The 27,114-nt window shown below is 31.0% G+C and overlaps 1 protein-coding gene across 2 annotated transcripts in view; it reads left to right on the top strand.

The window, feature by feature from the left end:
- Positions 1 to 6,859: 6,859 nt before the first annotated feature.
- LOC130903874 (E3 ubiquitin-protein ligase TRIM9) overlaps positions 6,860 to 27,114 on the top strand; it is a 152,642-nt gene continuing 132,387 nt past the window's right edge. For both annotated transcript variants that reach the window (XM_057816235.1, XM_057816233.1), the window contains exon 1: positions 6,860 to 7,715. In XM_057816235.1, coding sequence (XP_057672218.1) covers positions 6,966 to 7,715 — 750 coding nt within the window. In that variant the 5' untranslated portion in view covers positions 6,860 to 6,965. The remainder of the gene's footprint in view (positions 7,716 to 27,114) is intronic.

Raw genomic sequence — 27,114 nt, 5'->3', positions numbered from 1 at the left:
TCAGTAGCGGCTCAGTTTTTTTGTGATATAATTAACTCGTTATCTCTGTCAAGTATCCATTGATATTATCAACTTCTATGGTGGAATGATGGATTATTTGTAGCTACACAATAAAAGATAAATCATAAAGTACTAGATCTTCACCATACGTTACTACTTTACTTTTATTGTCTTTTTTTGTTTCAATTTTCAAGAAAGTCTTCGGCATTTTAAGCAGATTTAACACTTCAAGTAACTGAACTACATTGAAAGATTCTTTACTATACTACTGAGCTATAAATTAAGGGCTCTAATTTCTCGGGTCGAAAAATTTTGTGTAGAAAATGTTTGCCAAAGGAATTTTCGATATTCGAAATGGTTCACAAGTTACGGAGCAGGTATAGTAAGAGTAGCTCTGCATGTATTCCAAAAAGAAGACGAAGGCTTATTGTATGGTCCAGGCATAGCAGATTAACGGCGAGAAGAAATTCTTAGTATAGTTCACATGCGCGAACGTCCAAACGCGTTTTTCTCGAAATACCATTTTTCATGGTATATATTCATTACAGGACCGATTTTGTTCAAATTTATGCAGCATCTTCAATATGTTATAAGCAAGAGATTAAATCAAGACTATCATGATAGCTTCGATAGTTTTTTTATCTACGAGTGAAAAAAAATTATTAAAAAATAGAAAGTGCACGAAAAAGTCAATTTTTGTGATTTAGCATTCAGTCTAGTTCAATCGCTAGACTTAAATATGAAGATTAAAACGCCGTTTGTTTTTTCGATTTCAAATAGTCAGAACAGCCGTCAAGCACCTCATTTACTTGATATCTTCCTGTAGGCCACTATAACTTATATTCATACTATATATTTTGACTTAAAAAATTTTGTGAAGCTTATTTAATTGTTAATAAAGGTTATTCGAAAGCAATGAGATTGATTATTTTAATGGTCTGCCCGTGAAAAATTATTGAAAAAGCCATAGAAAAACAGCCGAGAAACTAGAGTACCCCTTAAGACCTACTTAAAGTTACATCTAATTCAGCCGAAAATTTTTAAGCCGAAGAAATATGATTGTTGGAAATATTATTTTTATTATGTCCGCGGAGAGTAAATTTAATTGTCTACCTACGTTTTTAATTTTTTGTTTTCGTCTGGATATTTATCCCTGGTTGAAAATAAATGCCATAGTATACCAAATGACAAGTTATACTACAGTATATTGTTATTGAGTTCAAAATGTTCTACAGAACTAAACAGTTAGGAAAGTCGCGAAAACTTCACGATTCAACAAATTTCTCCTTTAAAATCACGTTACACTAGATTATAACGTAGATCATCGCAAGAGCAAGTAGAGCACTTTTGTGTATCCGAAATAAATAATAATGCTATAACTGTATGAATCGAAAGTTTAATTTTTCGATAAATAGTAGAAAATATTTTATTATGTAATCTGATTGTCTTAGTACTTAAGTTATTTCGGACTCCTGCGTTTTCTTATGTTGCTTTACTCTCGTTTAGCGAAGTGAGTCTCCGAGATTTTCAATTGATATTGGAAGGACTATAATTGTCACGAAGAGGGTTAGTCTGTACTGTACAAAATTAGAGACAAAAAAGTATCTAGTACTATTAGTTATTATGGTTTTTCCAATATTGCGTAATTATTGTAATCTACGCATCTATTCAGCTCCTACTATATCTCAAAGCAAGAAAATTAAAGTTTAAACAAAAATTTGAAAGCAGAGTATTTTTTAAACATTAAGCGTTGTTGTCACTGTTAATCTTAAATTAAATCTATCGCTAGAGAGGGAGAGAGGGAGAGAAAGTTTCAATTTGTAAACAAAAGCAAAAACTAAAAAACAAATATGAAAATAACTAGAGATACAAATCAAATAAAATTTCATTAAACAGAAGAAAATCGGTGCTGTTATTGGCACCCTCCACGGAAATTTCTGTGCTCCTAGAGACACGAAAATCGCCACCCTCCACGGAAAAATCCATTTCCACATTTTAACCTTATAGATCCGGAAATTTTTATAGGAACGGATCAGAATGAAGCTTTTTTCCGAGTCTCTAAATCTTACCATATGATCCAAAATCACCGTCCTCTACGGAAAAAAAACCGTGGTCTAATTTTAATCTTAGAAACACGGAAATTTTAAAACTAAACTAACCTAACCTAATCATCCGTATCTAATTGCCACGGATATCAGTCACTCGTGGAACATATATATATATATATATATATATATATATATATATATATATATATATATATATATATATATATATATACTGTATATATATATATATATATATATATATATATATATATATATATATATACTGTCATCAATTCATTATTACTAAGGTTATTCTTACAATCAAATTATTTATTAATATTTTTTTTGTTTAATTCATTCTAAATGAACGAAAAAAAATATATATTGGTATTAGAAATCACATATATGTCAGATTTCATCTGCAGGTAGTATTTCTACGTGGTAGAGATACGGATAAAGCTGCATTCGGCTCATTTCTTTAAAAATGTCCGTCTCTCTATGGTTGAAATTTGTTAATTACTTGCCAATTACTTTTGTTTAGAGGCAAATTTCTACAACAACGTTCATTTCAGCTCCATAAAAAGCTATTAGTTTTTAACTAAAAATAATCAGGTAGTTTAAAACAAAATTAAACAAAGAATTTGCTCCAGTGGCGTAAAAACTAGGGCGATAAAAGTGACAAGTAACCCTGACAGCGCGTCACTGGTTGAATTTTTCCAAAGTTTGTTTATATTAAAATATTACTTTATTAAGGAGCATATTGGTCACACAAATTTGCGACAAAAATTTAAAGACGTTCTTGATTTTTGATTTTGATTTAAAATTTTGTACGCCCTATATCTCAGCAACTAGGCCTTGTAAGGGTTCGTATAACTATATCAAAATGAATCATTTATTAAGATCTCTCTGTGGTAGAGTTGTCGGTCGAATATAGAAACACCCTGTATTATCAAATGTACATAATTAATTGTTCCTTGTTTATAGACGATGTAAACTCATAACCCGTTTTAGGCAAAAGAACTTGTATTTAAGTCTATTTGTGGATGCAATTACGTAACATTGATGAAATGTTGGATTTTCAGGTAAAGGTAAACATCTAAGCAAGTTTAAATGCGCTCACATCATACTTAGGCCGCATTCAAATCGACCGAAAAAAGCATGCAGCATGCCAACGACCTCAACCCTCACCTCACCGGAATAACTGCAACAAAAGATGCTCCGTTCGCACATAATCGTGTATAATCGTTCTTCGATCGGTGCAGTGTTTTGATATTTTCGGACCAAAGCGCTTGACTGCAGCGTTGTCAAGTGTGAAAAATTTCGGAATTTAACAATGATTAGATTTAAAGTTTCTTGTTACTTTGCACATTGATGATATTATTACCAAACCATGATGTATAACTTAATAGTCATTGACGTAAGTATAAATACAAACTGATAATGCTGAAATTATATTTTTTAATTTATTTCATATAAAAAAATTATGAATATTTGAAAATAAATTGTACGATTACATAAAAATATTTTTTGGAATGTTCAAATGAGAGTGAAAAATAATTGGTGATTCATTATTTAAGTGATTAAGTGCTAAACAAACAAAAATTTAGAAAACTTTTCCTATTAAATTGGAATTTCGGGCACTGTTTTTAATATTTATAGAGAACTGTTTACATTACCACTACACAAAAACTTCCAATTCCAATTCCATTGCCTGATGCGCGTTTGATAACCAGTTTCTGAAGATGATAACTTGGTTATCGAAACGGAGAGTAATTGTGTTGATGTAGTGGTAGTGTAAATCACAGGACATACCTAAGAAGAAATGCAAGCTCAGTTATTAATTAGTGGAAAGAGCATGACGGATTTTCGATGCTAGTGCCCTCGATGGTACGCGAGATAATCTATATTCGCGGTTCATTTAAACTTACAACACAGAATATCTACTGTATTCTTTCTTATTCATTTCCATCCAGTTCCGATTTCGCTGTTTCCTGGTTTCAGGGTACGTTGAAAGGATTAAGTCGTTTTTTCCACCAGCATATGTCAAAATTGATATAGACAAATAGAGACACATAAAAAAACACGGGCTTTAGTAGTAAAAACGTAACTATATTAATTTATCACAATTGTACATAGAAATAGCAAAAGTTTTTTCCTGTATTGTCCATTGTTTTGCTATACCTTGTCTATAAATATTTCTTAATTGTGAATTAATGAATTCTTTCATTACATTATTTAAATTTTCTTCCATACACTCAAATGTTGCAATTTCACACATCTTAAATATCTTTAACTGCTCTTTGTTATTTTTCAAACTGTTTTGATATTTTGACTGTTGTATTCCGATGAACTTGATACATTACCATTTCTCTAGGTGTTAAATTATTTTTATTAGTTCCAGCTACAGTCATAAAACCCGAATTTCTTCTGTAACAATAGAATTTGAAAATTCACTCGAAAACTTTAATGGCTATTCTACAGCTAAATTGTAATATGTTATGGCATAGCTGTGATCTCCATTAATGGAAGTTGACAATGAAGGCAGATGAGAGGTAGAAATATATGGAACAGCTTACACTTGTTTTCTATTAAAATTAGTAAAATCACTTTCCAGAAAATGTTTTTTGTATAAGCGATAATTTGATGCTGAGCAAAGAATTTTATAAAATTCCTCCCATTAAGAACACACAGGAATGCGTTTGGGAAATTATCTTGACAATCGACATTGACAGTAATGGTATACGACAAATAGTACTGTTAAAGTATATTGTAAGCCAGGTGGATATAAAGTTATTAGGAAACTGAGTCTGAAACTAGTGGGTAAGATTCGCAGTCTTATTTCCTCTATGAAGATGGATGAGTTCTGGTCCAGTTTCACTATGACGAATAGATGTTTTGCTTGAAAAACTTTTTCAGTTCGTTTCGTAACTGACTTTTTTGGTTGCGAGGTTTGATGTTGATATTTCTTCTGCTGAGCAATCTGCAAGTTTGTTAGCAGTATTGCCAATATTGCGGGGATCCTGAGCAAAGCTACAGTTACTTTTCAGAGTAGAGTTTTAGACGGAGCTTGTATATAGTGTGTACCAGAAGATAAGAACTGTAGATGCTTTAAATGGATTTAATAGATGCAAAGGAGTCGGTATGTATTACAACTTTTCAATATCTTGGGAGAACGTTTGATGAAACGATTGTTTGAGATGGTAACTGAATAATCTACAGCAGTACTGTTTTTAGATTCAGTAATACTTTGTAGAATATGAATTGAAGCTAATATCCAGGAAGTCTTGTATTGGGTGTTGGGAATGGGTTTCCTATTTCCTAAAACTTACTCATTATTAACTATAAGCAGATTGAATTTTGGTTAGGTTAGGTGAGGTATATCCCCTTTTGGTAAAAATGAACTTAACGACACGTCTTGGTAGCGCATATGTATATATTACGTGAGAAAATGCCAGGTTTGGTGCCCAGTCAAGTACTTTTAAATTAAACATTTGAAATATTTCATGAATATAACAATCCTACAGCGTTATATTTGAATGCCGTGAACACAATTCATCATCTCTTCTATAGGAACAAAGCTTCCAGTTCTATTTATTGTGAAAGTATTCCAGAAGTAAAGGGTTTTAATAATCTGTTAGATATGATCTCGTCGCAGAGTTTCAGCTACAATTCGTCTAACAAAACTTAATTGACGTCTCCGTACAAATCAATTCGTTTCGTATCTGAAAATAATCGTTTTCCAGAAGTCTGTATTTTTTTATACATACTAAACAATTTACTATCATTCTCTAAGCTAGATATTGTTTTTCTTTGGTTCTTTAATCTGTCGTTAAACTTTTTCCGCATAGCTGAAGAAATCATTTCAACACCAGAATTAAGCAAATCTGTTCGTAGGTTTGTGCTTGCTTCTTTTTCGATTTACTTTGCTATTTGCTATTAAAATTTCATGATGTCTTGAAGCTGCTTCCTGCTTGCCCGCACATTTTCCTTTTTTATTTGGAGACAATAATCCGGAATATGAAAATACTTGATTTACTCCACATCAACTGTCGTAGTTTCATCAACAGTTCTAGGCGTTTACTCATTAGAACCAATGAGCATATTCAATAAAAACTGAATCCATAATACTCTAAGCCAGCAAAACGAGCTTTTAATATTCCAAGTCAAATCTGCATACTGCCTGTAGGTAGATATATCCGGTTTGAGAGGGTTCGGGATATCACCAGCACTGCCAACTTAACAAAAATCATACAAATGGCACAATTCATTCGAACAGTATATTATATTAAAAAGGATGGGGGGAGAATAAAGGATTTTTCGATGTGTACATTATTTACATCTTTCTAGTTATAAATGTATAAGCTGGATTAATCTGGTTGCAGATATTCTGGAGCAGTATGACAACATATGTATCTTCTAAAACATTAGCTTCGGAATATAAACTATCTAGTGGGATTGTTGTATGTTTCTGAGCATATAGAAACTGCATTTTATACAGTGCTTAGAAGACTGTTTTCATTTGAGTTTATAGTCGAATAGAATCCCGTATTTAACATATACAACTATTCACATATCGCTGTTTCATTTCATTGAAATAATAATTGTTTATTTCCTTTATGTGGGGTTAGTTCAAATGACAATTAACTATGGGTTCTTAATATTAACTATAATTATATATCTCATACGATATCTATGAAATTCCACACAATTGCATTTTCTATTTAAATCTAACGGAAATATTCGTTGTAGCTACGGCAACACCGCCAAGCGTTCAAGTCTCTCGATCTCGTGACTGAAAGCTTTAAGAGTCTATGCTTGAACTTCTATCACAGTTGTAAAGTCGTTGAATTGCAGCGTGCGCGTGTAGTAGACAGCAGTTGACCGTAGTGTGGAGTGTTTATGAAAAGTTGAGATACGATGGAAGAAGAACTATGTTGTCCGGCTTGTAAACAATTTTACAGTAACCCAGTGTTACTACCGTGTCATCATTCTTTATGTTTACTTTGCGCTATACATTTACAACAACCGGCCAACAATCACAACACAACATCGACCTTAAATTCCGTACCAGAAAACGCTGAAAGTGTTACTTCTGGAAGTTCTGGAGACTATCAGGAAAGCGACAAACTCTCGATATTAAGCGAAACAGATAGTGGGGTAATATGTGCATCTCGGCCTAACAGTTTTATCGAAAATAATTTAACAGTATCAAGTACTCTTAGTGTCACTTGTCCAGTGTGTCATAAACTTGTTTATTTTGATGAAAATGGTGTCCACAATCTTCCTAAATACCGAATCATGCATAACATTGTCGAAAAATATAGCGAACTCAAAAACTTAGCATTAAAATGTCAAATGTGTGAAACCGAGCCGGCTAACGATGCTACTGTTATGTGTGAGCAATGCGAAGTAAGGTATTGCACTTCTTGTCGCGAATCTTGCCATCCTTCTAGGGGACCTCTAGCAAAACACGTTTTATCGGACCCCAAGAAAGGTTTAAGCAATTCTACTAAAGGTAAAACGGGAAATTGTCCCGAACATGTCGAAGAAACTCTTAATATGTTCTGTTCCGTGTGTAAGATTTGTGTTTGTGCTCTCTGTTTACTAGACAGTAGGCACATGTCTCACGATGTACAACCAGCGACCGTCATCTGTAAAATACAAAAGGTAGTACATTTTTTTCCTTTCTATAATTAAAAGAATATCTGCGTTTGAAAAGGGTAGGTCATGAATCACATATTCTGGTATTGACTGAAAGTTCATCAAAAGCTTTAATATGAATTGATTATTTACAATATTGTTGTTGTCTGTCTAATTATATCTGTGACAACAAAAACTGTTTACTAAAAGCATATTATTTGATTCCTATTACCAAGATTTTGTTCCTGATTATAGTGATAGTTTATGACCTACCTCTTTTATACACCTTTTAGTTATGAGGCTATTTCTTTATTAATTATTGCCTTTTCCGTAGAAAACTCCGTTACGCATTTAATATAGCGAAATTACTAAATAAAAAAAATTATTCCAAAAATTTCTATTTTTCATATTATTTTAAGTTTATACCTTTTCTGGCAAAGGATTACCATTTCAATAACAGATGATAAATATGTTGCTTGTCATATTTACAAATTTCGAAATAAATTTTACAATTAGGTGAATTGAATAGAAAACTAGCTGGTTTTTCGAAAACTACAATGAGGTTTTTTACATTTTATATCTCATTTATTCAAGTATTTCAGTTCACTTTCTAACTACCATAACACACAACAATGATGCTAAGCAGTGAAGTAAATGTAAGAATTCACTGCGTTGCAAAAATTGTAAAAGCTAAACTAGTCTGGTTCAATAACATTTTTTGTACAATTTTCAGTAGTTTCTGAAAATTACGACCAAGGTGTCTTTTCATTCATATTGTTTCTTAAAAAAGTCTGAAAAGGCGCTGAAGAAAATTATAAAAGTTATAAACAATTAAGTGAAAGAAAAAATGAGGGTTTAGTTTTTATGAATATCTCGAAAAATTTTGGAAAGAGATCTTAAGAGATCAGTAAATTTGCTGAAAAAATGCCTACTCCCGAAACTGAGCCCTAAAAATAGAACCAAAAACGGGTAGTCCGGTTCCTGCGCCTCACTCTGACAATAAGAAAACATATTAAATATGAATATTAGGAAATGAAAAAATTCATGTAGTGCCGAGATACATCAATAAACAATAATCCAGGATAAAAAAGTTTATTCCTATTTTTACATTAAATATGCATTTGTTAATTAACAACTTGTTTTAAATTGGAAGTTTATGTGTTAAAAATCCCGATTATTATTGAACTAAGACCCAAGAATTTTTTCCCTTAATGAAGTTATTTTCAATAGGCTAAAAAATATATAACGTTGCAAAATTTGAAAAATTATTGTTTTCCATTTTTTAATAACAATCGAAAATTACGAAATTTTCAAAAATCTTCATTGTTTCCATGTCTTATGGTTAAAAGCTACATAAAAATAATTTTTAACTGCTATTGTTTAAAAAATTAATGATTAAACCGTTTTTTTTTAATCATAAATTCTATTATTCTTGAAGATTTTTGAAAAAGATTTTCTTTCTTTTTCTTGTGAATTGTTTATTTAAAACATGCTGTCTAGACGATCCAAAATCAACGGTAACAAATCCATAATCTCTTCGTGGACTTTTCTGCAACCACGAGCTATCACTATTGATTTTGGACCATCATATTACCTCTCCAATCCTGCAGTCTAAAAATATTTATATCTTCCATGGTATGGAGTCTGGTTTATATGAGCTATTGGACTTTAATTCCCTTAATAATTATGTTACAAATGCTTCCTAGTTCTTTGTTTATACTCAATATTTCCAGGTTGAATCATTCACTGTAGGACCATATATCCTCACTCGTTTTAATATATCTGCTTTATGATGGTCCAAATTCCTAAGCCGTTTATAATAACAGGTTTGATAATAGAGGTGAACATTCTGATTTTCAATTATCTTCCAGATAACACCCTTAATTATGATATGAATTCTTCCCTATTTGAATTCTTAGACGTATCTATCATCGTTTTGAAATTCTTCGTTCAAATTTCGGAATTGTACCTTTTTGATAATTTTATTCTGTCTGCCTCTTTTATTAACGTTCGTTTTTGGATCAAGTAGCACAGGAAGAAAAAAGAAAGCCTCACATTATGAGTTATAGAGAGAAGGAACAAGAAATTTTTGGCTACGTAGTGTAATTATTTTTCCTCATAACTTATCAATTGAAAAGTCCAAAATTCTTGATGGTGTGTTTCGCACAAAAAAAATCATTCTTAACATCTTTGAAGATGTTTTAATTTGTTATGGAGGTTTGAATGACTAGTGTCCAAAACATTGTAACGGGTACAAAGCCGCACGCCTCCTAACGGCGCCGATCATAATTCCGACTAATGTAATACGGTCCCAACAAAATTAATACTCAAAATGCCATTTTCTAACCCTTTTGGTAAAAACCGTTAGGTTTGTTATAATACATTTCCACGAAATTTCCAGCTTTCCAGACTATACGTTGTTTCGTTTTTATCGAATTATTTCGTTTATTATTTAATTCTAATTCAGTGCACGTGATGCACAGACAGTGAACGCCCCTTATTCCCCTTTTAACTTACCCTTCGTAAGACCGAAAGGGAATCGAAATGAACTTGGCAAACGTATAGTAAGGCCGACGGCTTTAATTATTAACCGCTTAAGATCGTGTACCACGATTTTGTGAGAACTGCTGGATTATAATGTTTTATTGAAATGCATATTTTTCATGTGTTATTTTCATAAAAAAACACATTTTTTTAAGAGAGAAACAATGCAACTAATCTCACGATTAACCGACATTTCACATTTAACCTAATCTTTTAAGTACTTTACTGTCCTAGGTATTCCCAAATAATCACCTAATAAGTTACCAACATGTACACTATGGACATAGTGTATAGACATATACACATAGACCATGGTCGATAATTTTCGAAACAAAAAAATTATAGTAAGATGTAACCCATTGCAAAAGGAGGAGAATATGTTAAAAATAAAAGGAAAAATAATTTACGGGCGATCTGCGGTCGGAAAGAGAAAGGGGGTGAGTTTTTAAGGGTAAAAAATGGTTTATTTTGATTTCTCACAAAAAATCTTTTGTGTTCATAATTTTTTTACATAACCTCAAAATTTATGTGAAAAATAAAAAAATCGGTTTTTCGGTTTCAATTTTTATCTCTTACAAAAAACATTTTTTTTACGGAACTTTGTGAAAAGTTTCCTTTTTATGTTTTCTATATATTGTAATTTATTTGATTTGAAATATTTATTTTTTAACGTTATTTTGACATGATATCGAATAAGCACCCTAATTTTCCAACAAAAATTTTCTCATCAAAATATCAGCTTTTTTAATAAATTGGGGGTTTTTCTTAGTTGAAATCTCTACTTCTTGATGGTGTAAAAAATCTTACGATCTTACCAAAAAATTTCTTTTTTATTATCTACAATTTTTAGATATTTATTAAAATTCCAGACTCTAATTACTTATGTTCATCAATGTAAGATGGAATCTCACATTTTTCGTATAGAGTGGAAAAAATTAATTAATAACTAAAAATTGTACGTAATGAAAAAATTTCGGATGCGAGTTTTAATGAATTTTTGAAAAAAGCTTTGATGGGAGAATTTTATGAATATTTCAAATCAAATAAATTACATTGTATATGGGACATAAAAAGGTAGCTTCTCACAAAATTTCGTGGAAAAAATTTTTGTTGTGAAAGATAGAAATAAAAAAATTTTAAGGTTATGTGAAAAAAGTGAGAATACAAAAGGTGATGATCGTCTTATTACCTACAACTTCGCTATTTGACTTTTTTCCATAGGACTTTTGGCGGAAATCGAGAAAAACAGTTTTTTACCCTTAAAAGCTCACCACCTTTCCCTTCCCGACCTCAGATCACCCGTAAATTATTTTTCTTCCATTTTCACTATATATTCCTCCTTTTCCAATCGGTTTCATCGTACTATTATTTTTTTCACATTTTATTATTTTAAAGGCTTCTGGTGTAACAAGTTCGAAAGACTTGGTGCGTTTGAACCTGTACAGATTGTGTCTATATTATTTAGAAATTCAAATATTTCGTGGTTTATGTGGTTATGAAGTCGTCCTTCGACACCTTCGACAATTTTCATTGACTATTTTTATATGGAGTTCCTTAATATCTAATTTTGAACTCTTTGAAAGCAAACAATTACTCGTACTTTGTATTTTTAATAATACGTTGAGATCTTCTTCCTGTTAAAAATAATACTTTTCTGGTTTGTGTTTAATAATATAGGTATTAGTTTTTTTACTTTCTGGCCTACTGTTAAGATATATGAAAATAAAAAAAAAAAAAGAAGAAGTCAGTTAGTGAGAATCATAGAGAATTATCGAGAATTATTCATCATTAAGGTTAAGATGATATATTAATATGATTTGTATTGTACATGGAGTTGATAAATAAAAAGTGTATAAGAAGAAAGAGTATAAGTTAATTATTTAAAAAAACAACAGGTTATGGGCCCAGGTGATTCTGTGGATAATTAAAATATAAAGAAAATGGCTAATTCACAAATAAAAAATATTTATAACATAGAACTATTGAATGGTGAAAATTATTACTCATGGAAATTTAGAGTGAAAATATTACTAGAAGAAAAAGATGTGGCAGAATGGATAGAAAAAGAATTTGTGGAATCAGATTATACAGTGGAAAAAGACAAAAAGGAAGCTATGAAAAAAGATAAGTTATGTAAGTCATTGATAATACAATGTTTGGATGATAAGCAATTAGAATTTGTAACGGAGAAAAATACAGCCTATGGTATGTGGCAAGCTTTAGGAGATATTTATGAAAAAAAAGGATTACCCGGGCAAATGATGCTAAGAAGAATGTTAATGTCATTAAAATTAAAAGAGAATGAAGATTTGGAAGGTTATTTGACAGAATTTGATGATCTTGTTAGGAAGATAAGAGCTACAGGAGCTGTTATGAGTGATGAGGACATTGTATGTATGTTAATGATGGGGATGCCTCCAAGTTTTGAAACAGTTATAACAATATTAGAGAATATGGATCCTAAAGTGTTAACAATAGATTTCGTCAAAAGAAAATTTAGAAGTGAAGTAGAAAGAAGAAAAGCATTAAAATCTGAACAATCAACTTATGAACAAAAATCAGCAGTATTTAATACTACAAATACTAGAAAAATAGTGTGTTTCCGGTGTCACAAGGAAGGACATATGCAAAAAGACTGTAAAGAAAGTGTACCAGGGCAATCAAATTCAAGAGTTGTGCAAGGTGGTTTTACAAGAGGTAGTTTCAGAGGAAATTATAGAGGTGGTTATAGTAGAGGAGGTTTTCGAGGATATGCAACTCCAAGTAGAGGTTTCACTCGAGGTAGAAGTTATCATACAAACTACAGAAATCAGGGAAATCATGTAGAGGTGAACAAGAAACAAAGTTCCGAAGATCAGGAAGAGCAAGATGGAATATGTTTTTTGATGAATGGTAATGAAAGTAAGATTGTAAGTAACGATAATATCTCATTCTATATAGATTCAGGCTGTACAGATCATTTAGTAAATAATAACAAATATTTTTATGAATATTTAGAATTAAAAACACCAATTAACATAGCAGTAGCAAAGAATAATGAATATTTGAGGGCAATAGGTATTGGAAATATTAAAGTTTTGAGTAAAATAAATGGAAAGATCATTGAATGCATAATAAAAAATGTTTTTTACGTTCCAAATTTAAGGAAGAATTTATTATCAGTAAAAAGATTAGAAATGTCTAATGTATCTGTAGTTTTTGAGGGTGGTCAGGTTAGTTTATATAATGAAAATAAATTGATAGGAGTAGGATTTAGAAACAGGCTTTATGAGATTATTTTTGAGTATAAGATAGAAAATCGATGTTTTATGATTGAAAATGATGACAATGAATCAATGATGTGGCATAAAAGATTAGGGCATATGTGTAATGCAAATTTAAAGTTATTAGTTGATAAAAGAATGGTAAAAGGTTTGGAAAATGTAAATGTAAATAAAATTGATTTTTGTGAAGCCTGTGTAAAAGGTAAAATGACAAAACTTAGATTTGAAACAAGATCACATGCAAAAAGATTATTAGAGATTGTTCATACTGATGTTGTTGGACCAATAACGCCACTAAGTCACGATGGGGGTAAATATTTTGTTACATTTGTGGATGATTTTTCTAATTTTTGTACAGTGTATATCATAAAAGGTAAAGATGAGGTGTTTAAGTGTTTTGAAGAATATGTAAATATGGTACAATCAAAATTTAACATAAAATTGGCAGTGCTAAGATGTGACAATGGAGGAGAGTATATTTCCAAAGATATAAAAGATTTATGTAAATCAAATGGAACTGTTTTAGATTATACAATACCATATACGCCACAGCAGAATGGTAAGGCTGAGAGGTTTAATAGAAGTTTGTTGGAAAAGGCAAGAACAATGATAGAAGAAGCCAACCTCCCAAAAACATTTTGGAATGAGAGCATTAGAGTAGCTGCTTATATTTTAAATCGTAGCCCTAGCAAACATTTAGAAAATGTTACACCAGCAGAATTGTGGTATGGTAAAAAACCTGATATAAAAAATATTAAGATATTTGGATGTACAGCATATGCTCATATACAAAAACAATTTAGAGAAAAGTTTGATCCAGTTTCTGAAAAAATGATTTTTATAGGATATACAAATACAGGTTACAGATTGTGGAGTATAAAAGGAAAAAGGGTGATAGTAGCACGAGATGTTATATTTAATGAAACTGATTTTATTTATAAAATAAAAAAGGCAAGTATTGAAATAAATAATAGAGAACAAAACAGTTTAGAAGAAGAACAAATAGATAAAGAAGAAGAAAACGTTGAAATAGAATCCGAAGAAGATGAGAGTAATGATGAAGCTCATAAAAGAAAAAATTTTGAAAGAATAAAAAGGAAAGTCAAAATTCCAGAAAAATATAATGATTATGAATTATATATGGCATTTGATGCAGTATCATTTGTAGAAAAAGTACCAGAGACAGTGGAGGAAATAGATAATAGAAGTGACAAAAATATGTGGATACAGGCTATGAAAAGGGAAATTGATTCAATTGAGAAAAATGAGACATGGAATGAAGTAGAGAAACCGGAAAAAGCAGAAATTTTGACAGCTAAATGGGTATTTGCTAAGAAACCATTAGAAACAATAATGGAAGACAGATACAAAGCGAGATTAGTTGTACGAGGATGTGGACAGAGAAATACTTATGATTATGATGATATATATTCACCTGTGGCAAAAATGACAACAATAAGGACTCTTCTAACAGTGAGCAATCAATATGGATATTATATAAAACAACTTGATGTGAAAACGGCATTTCTAAATGGAGATTTAAAAGAAGAAATATATGTTTATGCGCCAGAGAGGGTAAATTGTAAACCAGGATGTGTTTTAAAATTGAATAAAGCTCTTTATGGCTTAAAACAAGCTGCAAAATGCTGGAACATAAAAATAAATGCATATTTATTAAATTTAGGTTTTACAAGATCAGAAACTGATTATTGTCTATATACAAAAGTTGATGAAGATAAACAAATTATGTATTTATTACTCTATGTGGATGATATCATATTAGCAGGGCAAAAATTAAATAAAATTGAAATTTGTAAAAATGATTTAATGAGATGTTTTGATATAAAAGATAAAGGAGATTTAAAGAATTTTCTAGGACTTGAAGTAAATTATATTAAAGAAGAAGGAATCTTGGAATTAAGTCAAAGAAGATATTTACTTGGAATATTAGAAAGATTTAATTTTGATAATTGCAATCCCACAGCAACACCTATAGATCCAAAGTTTAATATTTTTGAAAATAAAGATGATGAATGCACACTACCAGTAAGACAATTAATTGGATGTTTAATGTATCTGATGCTTGGAACAAGACCAGATATCAGTTACTCAGTAAATTATTTAAGTAGATTTCAAGATAAAAATAATAGTTTGGTGTGGACAGGATTAAAAAGAATTTTAAGATATTTAAAAGGAACAGTTGATATGCATTTAAAATTTGAAAGAAAAAATAATGAAAGTTTGTTTGAGTGTTATGTGGATTCTGACTGGGGAAGTGAAGTGGTAGATAGAAAATCAGTGTCAGGATATTTAATTAAATTATTTGGTAATATAGTGATGTGGGTAACAAGAAAACAAAATTGTGTGACTCTTTCAAGCTCAGAAGCTGAGTTAGTGGCATTATGTTCCGCAGTACAAGATTGCTTATGGTTTAAGAAATTATTGTTTGATATGAAAGTCAATATTCAAAATTTTAAAATATATGAGGACAATCAGGGATGTATAGCTTTGATAAAAAATCCCGAAAATAACAAACGTGTAAAACATATAGATATAAAATACAACTTTGTGTGTGACATTTTAAATACAAAGAAAATGGAATTAACTTTTATTGGAACTAAAAATCAAGTAGCAGACATTTTAACAAAGGGGCTCCACAAAAGACAGTTTTATAAGAATAGAGATTATTTAAATTTATGTTAAGATATTTTGTTTATTATTAATGTTAATAAAAGAAAAATCAAAATATAATATTTGAAATTTCATAGAAAAGTATTAAGAGAGGGTGTTAAAAATAATACTTTTCTGGTTTGTGTTTAATAATATAGGTATTAGTTTTTTTACTTTCTGGCCTACTGTTAAGATATATGAAAATAAAAAAAAAAAAAGAAGAAGTCAGTTAGTGAGAATCATAGAGAATTATCGAGAATTATTCATCATTAAGGTTAAGATGATATATTAATATGATTTGTATTGTACATGGAGTTGATAAATAAAAAGTGTATAAGAAGAAAGAGTATAAGTTAATTATTTAAAAAAAACAACACTTCCTACTGGAATATAGTTTTTTATATTTGAGTTTCAGTTCCTCTGCTTTCTTAATGACATGTTTCTGCCATTTTAGTTGAATATTCAAATCTAATTTCACCGTTTTCTCATATTCTTATATGAAATCATCTTATTGCTTAATATAACTGGGAGATTGTTTATCTATAAGTAAAGTTGATATGGGTATATTCTCTTTCGTTAATTTTAATACGCCATAAACATAAATATAATTATAATCACCCATAATATTTTTCTTCACACTTTCAATTAGTGTAGCATATGATTCTCTTCTAGCTTCTTCAATGCTTCTCTATTTTTACTTTTTCTTATTTAACTTACTCTTATAGTCTATAGTGTTCTGATTAAATTTTTAACAACGTTAATCACTCTATTGATATGAAATTTCGCATACTATCTCGATTTTTATGACAATACATGATTCAGAAACATGCTATTGAAACATTTAATAATATCGCGAGAATCAATTAACCTCATATTTATGTGAAACAGAATGTGCTATTTTGCTTTTATTTCATTCTTTAACAATACTTTTAATCAGAATATTTCATGATATTTGGTAAAATAAATCAATAATATTACGAACCTTTTTCCAAATGCAAAATAGCTTCGATAGCTCAATGATTCGATAACGCTATTTCATCTATCTATTTATGTTCACAATATATATTCCCAACTTTGTAATCATCTATTATTTAAATTATTCTTTAAGACCAAGTATTACAGAAAAACATTCGGCGTGTAAAGAGAAACTGGAAAAGTTGATTGAGAAAGGACAAATTTTATTAGAGCGAAGAGCGTTTCTGAAAAAAAATCATGGGTTTCGACGTCCTAGCAATAAAATATACTAAAGAAATTTGGTTGATTGATCAAATATTTGATTATCAAGAATTTACTGGCAAGTTTTCAATGGCTTAAAGGCACTAGGGGAAGAGAAAGTTATCTCATTATAATCAACATAGGAAATGTTGCAGGATGTTTAAAAGTTGGTTCCTCTCTTCCAAAACGACATATTTCCAAAAAGATCACGAGAAAAAGGGAATTTTGCATTAAAAAGAAACGAAAACTGTAGATGTGGAAAGATCGGAACGTTGTAACATGCAAATCCAATGAAGTATCTCTAAATCTATTATATATATATATATATATATATATATATATATATATATATATATATATATATATATATAGCACTTTCACGAAGACGACGAAGTGCGTCAGCGCGGAAATGTAATCAAACAATTTTTTGGACATTATAAAAAATACTTACATTACAATTTTTAGTCAGTTAGTTTTAGATTACTTAATAACTATCCTTTGTAATAGTTGAAGGAAATTTTGTAGTTTTGGAGCTTCGATATCCAAACGAACGAAGCGCGTCAGCACTCAAAACGCAAACTTTATGAATTTTTTTGGCGTTATAAAAAATACTAAATCACAATTTTTGGTAGATTGTTTTCTAATTAGGTAAATTTTGTAATAGTTGAATAATTTTTCTTTATTTTATTTTCATTCACTTAATCTTCAATTTTTGGTGGTAAAATTATGTAGCCTATAGACATATCATCATATATCTCACCTATTGACATTTCATTTCGCAAAAGAGGTTGATTTTGTAAAAAATAGTAGAAATCCGTAGATAACTTCACACGGGTAAAACACCTGAGTATTACTTTGGACTTCAAGCTACTTTGGAGGACTCGACCTAAGATTAAAAACTGCTTATAAACCTTAGAAAGAAGCATTGGCTATTAATATTAAATCCTGCACTAACCTTATATATACGAGGATATATTGAAAAATTGTTAGCCTACTATAGAACCAAACAAAATGTCAAAATATTTTATTACTCAACATATTCTCCTCTTAATAGGATACATTTATTACAGCGAACCTGCAACGTCTCTAAATCACGAATTTTTTGTATGACAACATGAGATTTGTGTGCAGGGGCGTTGTCCTGCAAAAACAAAACACCTTTGGATAGCTTTCCGCGTCTTTTCACTTTAATTTTTTCCCGTAGATTGGTCAGTAATGTCGAATAGTAATTTCCAGCTATTTTTCTACCTTTATCCAAAAAATCAATCATGATTAATCCATGGCAATCCCAAAAAACTGAAGTTTTCCAGCAGATTTTTGGACACGATACCTCTTAGGTCCTGGAGAACCAGAGTGTCGCCATTCCATCGATTATTGCTTTGTTTCTGGATCGTAGAAATGTACCCAAGTCTCATCCATAGTAACAATTCGGTTTAAGAAGTCTACATCGTTTTCAAATCGAGCACAGATCGAACGCGATGCTTCTATCCTTGCACACTTTTGGTCAACATTCAAACATTTCGGGATCCATTTTGCAGCAATTTTTCTCAAGACCAAATAGACGTGAACTGTATGATGAAGGCGTTCGTATGAAATAATCAGTGCTTCAGATATCCGTTTTAGCCCAATTCGACGGTCTGATAAAATCATGTCATGAACTGCATCGATATTTTCGGGGACTGACAAAGAAACTGGCCTTCCCGATCGGTCATCATCTTTAATGGAAAATTTACCTCTTTTGAAGCTTGCAGTCCAATTTTTCACGGCCGCATACGAAGGACATTGATCACCAAGAGTATTAAGCATATCTTCGTAAATCTGCTTACCTCTTAACCCTTTTAAATACAGTTACTTGATGATGGCTCGATACCCCAATTTTTCGATTTTCACAATTTCGGTGGAACTGGTCTAGGTTAACTAGATATCATGACAGTATTGGTTTTATAAAGGCAAATACTTGAACCAATTTAGACATATTATTCTGATTCTGTCTAGATTCTGTCTATACTCGTAATAATAATTGAATTATAATACATATATTATGTATATTCACAGTGGAAAACTTTAACTAAGTTGTAAGTAAAATGCTAAGTTGGAAGTAAATCACTTATTGATTACTCTTGCTCTGAACATACGAATACTCAGATCATTAGAAGGTTGTTCTTGGAAAAGAAAAATACTAAGGTCGATTAGCGTTTACGAATTAATAAAAACTGTAGAATCTTTTTTTGGTATGTATAAGACAGAATTTTACCGTAATTTGCATCAGGTTTGGCGACATTCACATTTTAATGACTAAAATTACTTTCCATCCAATCATAATTTATACCGCGATGTGTTAATTAAGGTATCAATTTTGTAATTACTAAAATTACAAGGTACGTTGATATTTGCAGTTTACTCTTGGTACATGTACGAATTAATTTAAATTAATAAAGTAACACTTCCAGAAATAACTTCAGACGTTGATATTTTCATGACATTAACCGGAACATTACGGAAATTCTTACAAATAATCGATTTAGGTGTCTTAATTATTATTTTCATGAAATCTTGCTTATAAATGTTGAGGAAAACTAATACACAATTATAGAAAATTAGATAGCATTGAATTGAACGGTGTCCTTTGGAATAATATGTTATAACCTATAATCATTACACTGATTGCCCAACGATGAGTTGTATGTTGCAAAGTACTCACACGATATTGTCATTTCATTATTTCAAATTATTACAAACAAAAATTTGTTTTTCTATATTAACGACGATGAAGAATAATTCATAAACAATATAATCATCAATTCAATGTACAAGTATTTGTTGAATTAAAATTGCAACGGTAGCCTGAAGTGCAATTCCATGCATAAACCATGATTCAGTGAAGTGTAACTCAAGTCTGTGTTTATATTTTTATTTTTCATATGATTCCCAATAATCCAGCTTCTTACCTCAAACTCAAACTTTTGAACTTTTTCAGGAAGCACAGACTTCAATATAAAAATTAATATCAAATTGCTTGTGTAGTCACGATAAAGTGATGAACAACATTTATAAAATGTACGTTTTCGAAAATAATGCTAAATATATTAAATCGGTTGAAACTGAAAGAAAAAATATAAATCGAAGTAAACTTGATTTTTAATTTATGAAAAAAGCTACAATTAATAGTATATTAGTCACGAGTGAATAATTATACGCGAGTAGAATAGTATACTTCATATTTTTGTTGAAACTGATAGTAACCCTAAATTACCTTTATGTTACCTTTGTTGCTAGATTATGAATACACTGTTTACACTACCACTACACCAACATTCATGATTACACTGTCTGTCGTGCGTTTCCATTTATCGTCTTCAGATACTGAAGTTTACTTTCAGTCTCTGAAGACTTGTAAATCCCTTGCAATGATATTATTGGGCATATGTCATAGAGCAAGTTATCATTGTCAGAACTTTTTATCGAAATCTCCCGATAGTATTTATGTTTAATGAAGACGTTGAACCCCATAGCTGGATATATTTGTCCAAATCGGGTTAAGTATTGTCTTCTATACCAATAGTTTATTCTGTAGAGACAGTTGTGATTTTTCTCTAATCTCCATAAAGAGATGTTTCTTCCAAGAAAGTCTTCTATCCAGATGTATTCCCAAATATTTAGCTTCCTTTCCATGTGGAATTTCATGCTGGTTTATTGTGACAGATTTAGACTCATTAGTTTGAATTTATCATATGTTTAACCATTACTACAGCCTATTGAGATTTGTGATACAGTTGATGATCTCGGCGTAAAGCTATTAAAATAGTAAATTGGCATATGTTGCACTAAGTGGATCTATAACGCTACTTGGGTATTCGTCATGGTACTCAACATGAAGTACCGATCTTCCAAATCAAAATTTAAAACTAAAACATGATAGTTCATTTTATATCGTTTTAGTTTTAGTTTCGTTTGTTTCAAAACACGAACAACCTCTTATTCAAAATTTACTCTATACCGAAAGGCGCTTTTTATTTTTTGGGGTGAAAACTGCGCCTTATCGTGAAAAAATCAAAAATCTTCGATTTTAGCATGTATTTGAGTAATATACAGTTTAAATGAATTATTCGTAGATCTGTGGATATTCTCAAACAAGTTTATGATTAAATCGTACTTATGCAACCCCTCCAAAGAGGGTAATAATATTGAAAGCTTTTTTTAGGAGGAGACATTTATTATAATCTCCATTTTCATGAAAATTTGAATTGAAGCTCTACTTACCCTCTTCTACGAAATCTTCCCTGTGCTGAACCGGGATTTTTATATTTTGGGGGTGTGAACTACCCCTTAGTGCAAAAATATTTAAAATCTCAGTATTTTATGCATGTTTCGAGTAAAAAAAGTTTAAATGCATTATTCGTAAATCTGTTGACATTCTCAAATACGTCTATGATCAATCAGATTCATGCAACCCCTCCTCCTTTTTAAGAAATGTTGCTTTGTAAATATTACACCCATCTTCATCAATGACCAAAAATTTCAAAAATGCGGTTAAATTTTTTTCAAAGAAATGGAAAAATAAGAACAAACATATTTTTAAAATCAATAAAAGTTATTATTATTTTATATTATCTAGAAAATGAAAATATCGATATGTTTTTTGTGAAGATAATATCTTCTAAGATGTATTAATGTTCTAAATTCCTCTGGGTGCTGAAGTTGGACTGGCTTAAGGAAAAGTTACGTAAATTTAATCTTGAAAGTGCCTCATGAACACAGATATTTGGGACCGTAATTCCCTGGATCCACTCCAGAAACGGTTAATAAAATCCTTGACTTGACCATATTTTGAATGAGAAGGTATCTTCAAGGAGATTGTCAAATTGTATAATCAAAAGTAATTCGCTGAAAATTCAAAAGATTGTTTGAAGATTATGTTGAAAACTATTTTTTCACAGTAAAGTAGCTTTTTCATTAAAAAAGCACATTTCTTCCGTCAACCCGCCCTCGTGTTATATACATAATTATAAAAATTATCCAGTTAAAACTGAAATTGTCAACAAAACTGAAAACCGTAATTAAGTTTGTCTCTCACTATAAATAATGAGGTATGTTCAGATTCTAAACAACAAGAAACACAATGCAAAGTCATTTTAAAAGGAAAAACAACCTCAGAAACACAATTTACCTTTTTTAGATTTTATAACAGCAACACCTACCTGTTTATTGGGGTCAAGCAGCTGAATAGATTAGTATATATGTGGAAGATTTCGAGGCGCTAGAAATTAAATTCCCGAAGGGATTCATGAACAGATATAGGAAGCAATATCATTTTGAAATCCAATTATAGTTGCGAATGGTAGTTTAATATAAGCAGCGGGTGTCATATGTTTAAATAGGATAGAAAATAATTTGAGTTAACGGTGGCAAAATTATAGGATAATTTTAATAAATCATGGGTCAATGTTTTAGTTAAGTCAATATGAGAAGAAAAGAATTACTATGTCTTAGATAAATGTTAAAAAAATAAAATAAAATAAATGAAGAATTGAAAAAGTAGATTATATACTTGAATTAAAAAACCATAAATGATCACTATGAGTAACTTATGCTAATATATAGGGTGTAATAGATGATAAATTGAACCACACAGTCTTTATGATGTATGATGTATAATGTAAATTTTTACTCAACAAAGCCCTTTGAAAGTACGAAACCAAAAATCAATTTTTATCGTAAGAGTATCTTTTCTATATAATACCACAATATCTGGACAGTCGTTAAAATTTCAAACTCCAAATTTTTCCACGGTTTATAGTTATATCAGTATTTTGATATTATTGGTTCAATACATATTTTTTCACAATTTTCCATTCTCAGCTCTTTCTTCTAAGGCATGTCTCATTATCTGCCTAAAATTACTTAGTTCGCTGTTAAACACTGGTTTCTTCGGATAAATAACAAACGTTTGGTTTCACCCAATTAATTAATAGGTTTTAGATTACCTTCTCTGAAGACGATAACTTGGTTGTCGAAAAAACGTCGGACAATGTAATTGTGAGTGTTGGCGTTTTCCGAAATTGAAGATATGCATTTACTTCTAGGGTTATTGAATTAAATTGAAGTGCAAATCGATTTCTTCAGCAGCTAGGGATCTTTCAATCACATCTTTCTTTTTAGAATAGTGTAGAATGTGTTCAGAAAAATGAAAATGTTTTAAACATTCATTACATAAACACGCGTACTTAGTTATATCTCTTTCCACTAAAAATTTCCAACTATAATCTCGACCAAAATGGCTTTTCGAATAAGTGGTACAAAGCAAAAAAAATTTGAAAGTCGTTTTGAACCAATGGTTTTAGTGGTTCAAAACCCTTCTAAAATTTTTATGTACAGATTTTGTGGTTGAAATGTCTAGAATCGTTGATAATATTCATATTCAACACAATATTGACTATCCTATACCAACACTCACAATTACATCGTATAGTGCGCATTTCTATATGTGTATATAGATTTGGAGTCTCGTATACACTACGACCCAAAGGATCTATTATATCCCCATTTCTTCCTACGATACTGGAGAACCTACTTCTTACAGCTGATCTATTAATCCTACTCCTTTTAAAAAGTAGGTGTAATGCACTGCTAAACCCATCGTCTTCAGGTGTTTGTTGAGGCGGCAGTGCCCCAAAAGAACTCCTGTTAGTATTTGGATGGTACATTCAGCAGATCTACTCTAGTTATAGTTTCCAGAAGAGTCTCAGCCTCTGTAGCTTGTCCCAATAATTGGGTTTTCTCCTATTTAGCTTCTTTTCCAATGCTTTTTCTAATAATTTTCCTATGCAATCCCAAATGAGTTTGGATTTCATGTTATTGAATCTTAGAGCTCTATTGCTGCATGACTATTGGACAGGATGATGATGATAGTTTTTCCCAAAATTGAACTAAACGCATTTTTTTATTGTATAGATTTCTGCTTGAAAAATACTTGGTGCTCTGCCCAGACTTTCAGAGAAGGTTAACTTAGTAACCTAGTAATTCTTAGTTCATTTTCTGACAACAATAACTTGGTTATCGAAACCCTCGTCAGATAATGTAATTGTAAGTGTAATGGTAGAAGTGACTATTTATTCACTAAGGTAAGTTATATTCAGTCGAATTATTTTTGACCAAAGAATAAATATATGGTTCAAGTTGAAAACTATCTTTTTATTACGCTCCGCATATTCAAGTGTGCGTTTAGAAATGTTCGTGCTAGTAAAATCGTTTTTCATCAGCAACCATCTGCTGATAAACTTTTTGTAAACCAGAAGTAAAAATAATAAGGTCAAAAAATTAAAAATGATCAAACGAAATGTTTGTTTTCAGTCACGAGACATCTGTCACATATTATCTACTACAGAATAGTTGGTAAGATTTAGATCGTAATAAATAAAGCCCTATATTCCCTGGAGCAGCTGGTGTCAGGCGCCAGATGCGCTTTTGATAACTTGCTAAACTATTTTCTATTCAATCAACGCTAATGTATTAGTCCGAGAGCCAGTAATAGTTTTGCGTCATTACTAGAAGGAAACCATTTGCACTTGGACTAACTTGATTATTTAAATTGGTTTGGGACAATCCGATTGTTTTAGACAAATAAAAATGCTGTCGCTGATTTCGTGCGTGAGACATATTGATCGAAGAATTTTTTCATTTTTCTGAGAAAAGGGTGGAAGTGGGGTGACTAATGAAAACATTAAATAATATGTAACGCAGTGAGAAAAAGAAAACAGACAAGACGCCAGTGATTTCATCATGAGGGAGCATACAAATTGCAAAGTGTCTGAAAGTGTATTAATTGGAATCACACTATTAAAAAAATGTACTTCTTTGCAGAAGGAAAAACATCTAGTTGGTGCTATAGAAAAGCCTCTCGCAAAAAATTAGGAAAAGTTAGAAAATTATTAAACAGTACGAGACTGATGAAACCAAACATCTTCCATTATTCCAGTTACCGAGAATAGTTATTATTACAGGAATTACATTTAAACAAAATGCCTTCCAACTTGTACAGAATAGTACAGGGCCCGATCACTCTTTCTAATGAAATTCTGAAGCAATTGTTAAAAATAGGAAACTTTTTTATGCTGCCCAAATATTCTCTGGCATTGATTAAATGAGAGTTTAGTTAAACTTTAATTTTTTGAAGTTTAAAAGTCATTAGTCATGGTGCTATTCTATATTTTGTATGTCCTAGCAAGCAAACAATACCATCATACTGGGACATTATACCTTCTATAGGGTTTGTCCTCCAGATCATATCTTCATGAATACTGTCAGGCCGCTTAGAGAAAATGCTTGTAAAACTTGCAACAGCATTGCAAGTGTCCTGAACATTTATAGAGGATACTCTAAGGTCCGTGTATCTGTTTCCCTAGTCTTTTTTTACTGTATTCTAGAGATTTCCAGAAGCCGTTAGATATAAATAAGCAAGAGCCAGTAAATGAGTTTATATAATAGTGAACACATTTGCACAGTTCAGTTTAACGAACAATGAATTTAAATAAATTAGCCAAGTGTGTAGTAATAAGTGTTGTGTATAGTTAAGTGAATAATTTATGTATTAAGTGTTACTTAGTGTATAAATTGCGTAAGTTAAATACGCAGTGTGTATAAATTCACTCCACTGTTTAAAAACTATTTGAATAAATAAGAAGAACATTACAATATGCATCACCATGTAATGAAGTTTTTGAATCTCAAGTACATCAAACGATCCAATTACAAGTGGCATCTGAAAACATTGTCTCCGCATAGCCGTAGCTATTCAGCGATAGCAAGAAAATGAATCAATTGATCGGCTCTTTCTATAATGCAGCCCATAATAAAATGTACTGTTTTTGATACGATACTACGATGTACACGAATATCTACTCTACTTTGAAAACCTATAAAATTATACTTTATGTTTTATTCTCGGTTATTGCAGACATTGGAATTTTCTGGAATTTTTATTTATCAAACTATACTACAAATAAACTGCGAAGAAATGAAATTGAGTCCAACCTATTTTGAGCAAACAATCCTTGTCTTAGAGCCGCATGCAATGCAAGACGCAATGTCTCTTGATCAAAAGCATGCGCAGTTCATATGATTGTTTCATCCAAGATCTTGACATTATCGGTTCTGTGCCATTTTTATTGCGTGCAAGTTGCAATCTACTTACTTTTGGCTTAACAGATCATCTGACTTTCGTAAAACTTACCTTTGTTATTTTCATTGTTAACCTAGGTACAAAATATGAGATAAAATTTGAGGTTAGGAATTTATTTACTTTTACTGTTTACAGAGACTTGCATGTGATTTCTTGCATTATGTCAAGCGGCCCTTAGCAATTATCAAGGTGCAAATGAACAAATCAAAGCCACGGTGAAGACTTAATAAAAAATATGATATTAAAATAAGGTACAAAAAATTATTTATCGAAGAAAAATAGTAAACCTAAACAATGATAAGTGGTATGATCAGTACGTGAACATCCTGGGTGAAACGTGGCGCGGCATTGTTATTGGTCCAAATTAGTGGGACTATCATATAAATAAAAAGCCGCGTGGGGGGGGGGGGGGATGAGCGCTACTTCGCTGAGGAAGCCGTTAGATCAGGTGAGTGCAGGGACGTCATCGGATTATCGTACTGCAGTGAGATTGCTTATATTTATCTGACAAGGAGACAAATGATGAAGTTGTTAAAATTAGTTATACTCCGCCTCA

The sequence above is a fragment of the Diorhabda carinulata genome, chromosome 2 (genome assembly GCF_026250575.1).
Source record: "Diorhabda carinulata isolate Delta chromosome 2, icDioCari1.1, whole genome shotgun sequence".
Classification (NCBI taxonomy): Eukaryota; Metazoa; Arthropoda; class Insecta; order Coleoptera; family Chrysomelidae; genus Diorhabda; species Diorhabda carinulata.
The sequence above is the reverse complement of the archived record's forward strand: the minus strand, read 5'-3'. Positions and strand labels throughout refer to the sequence as shown.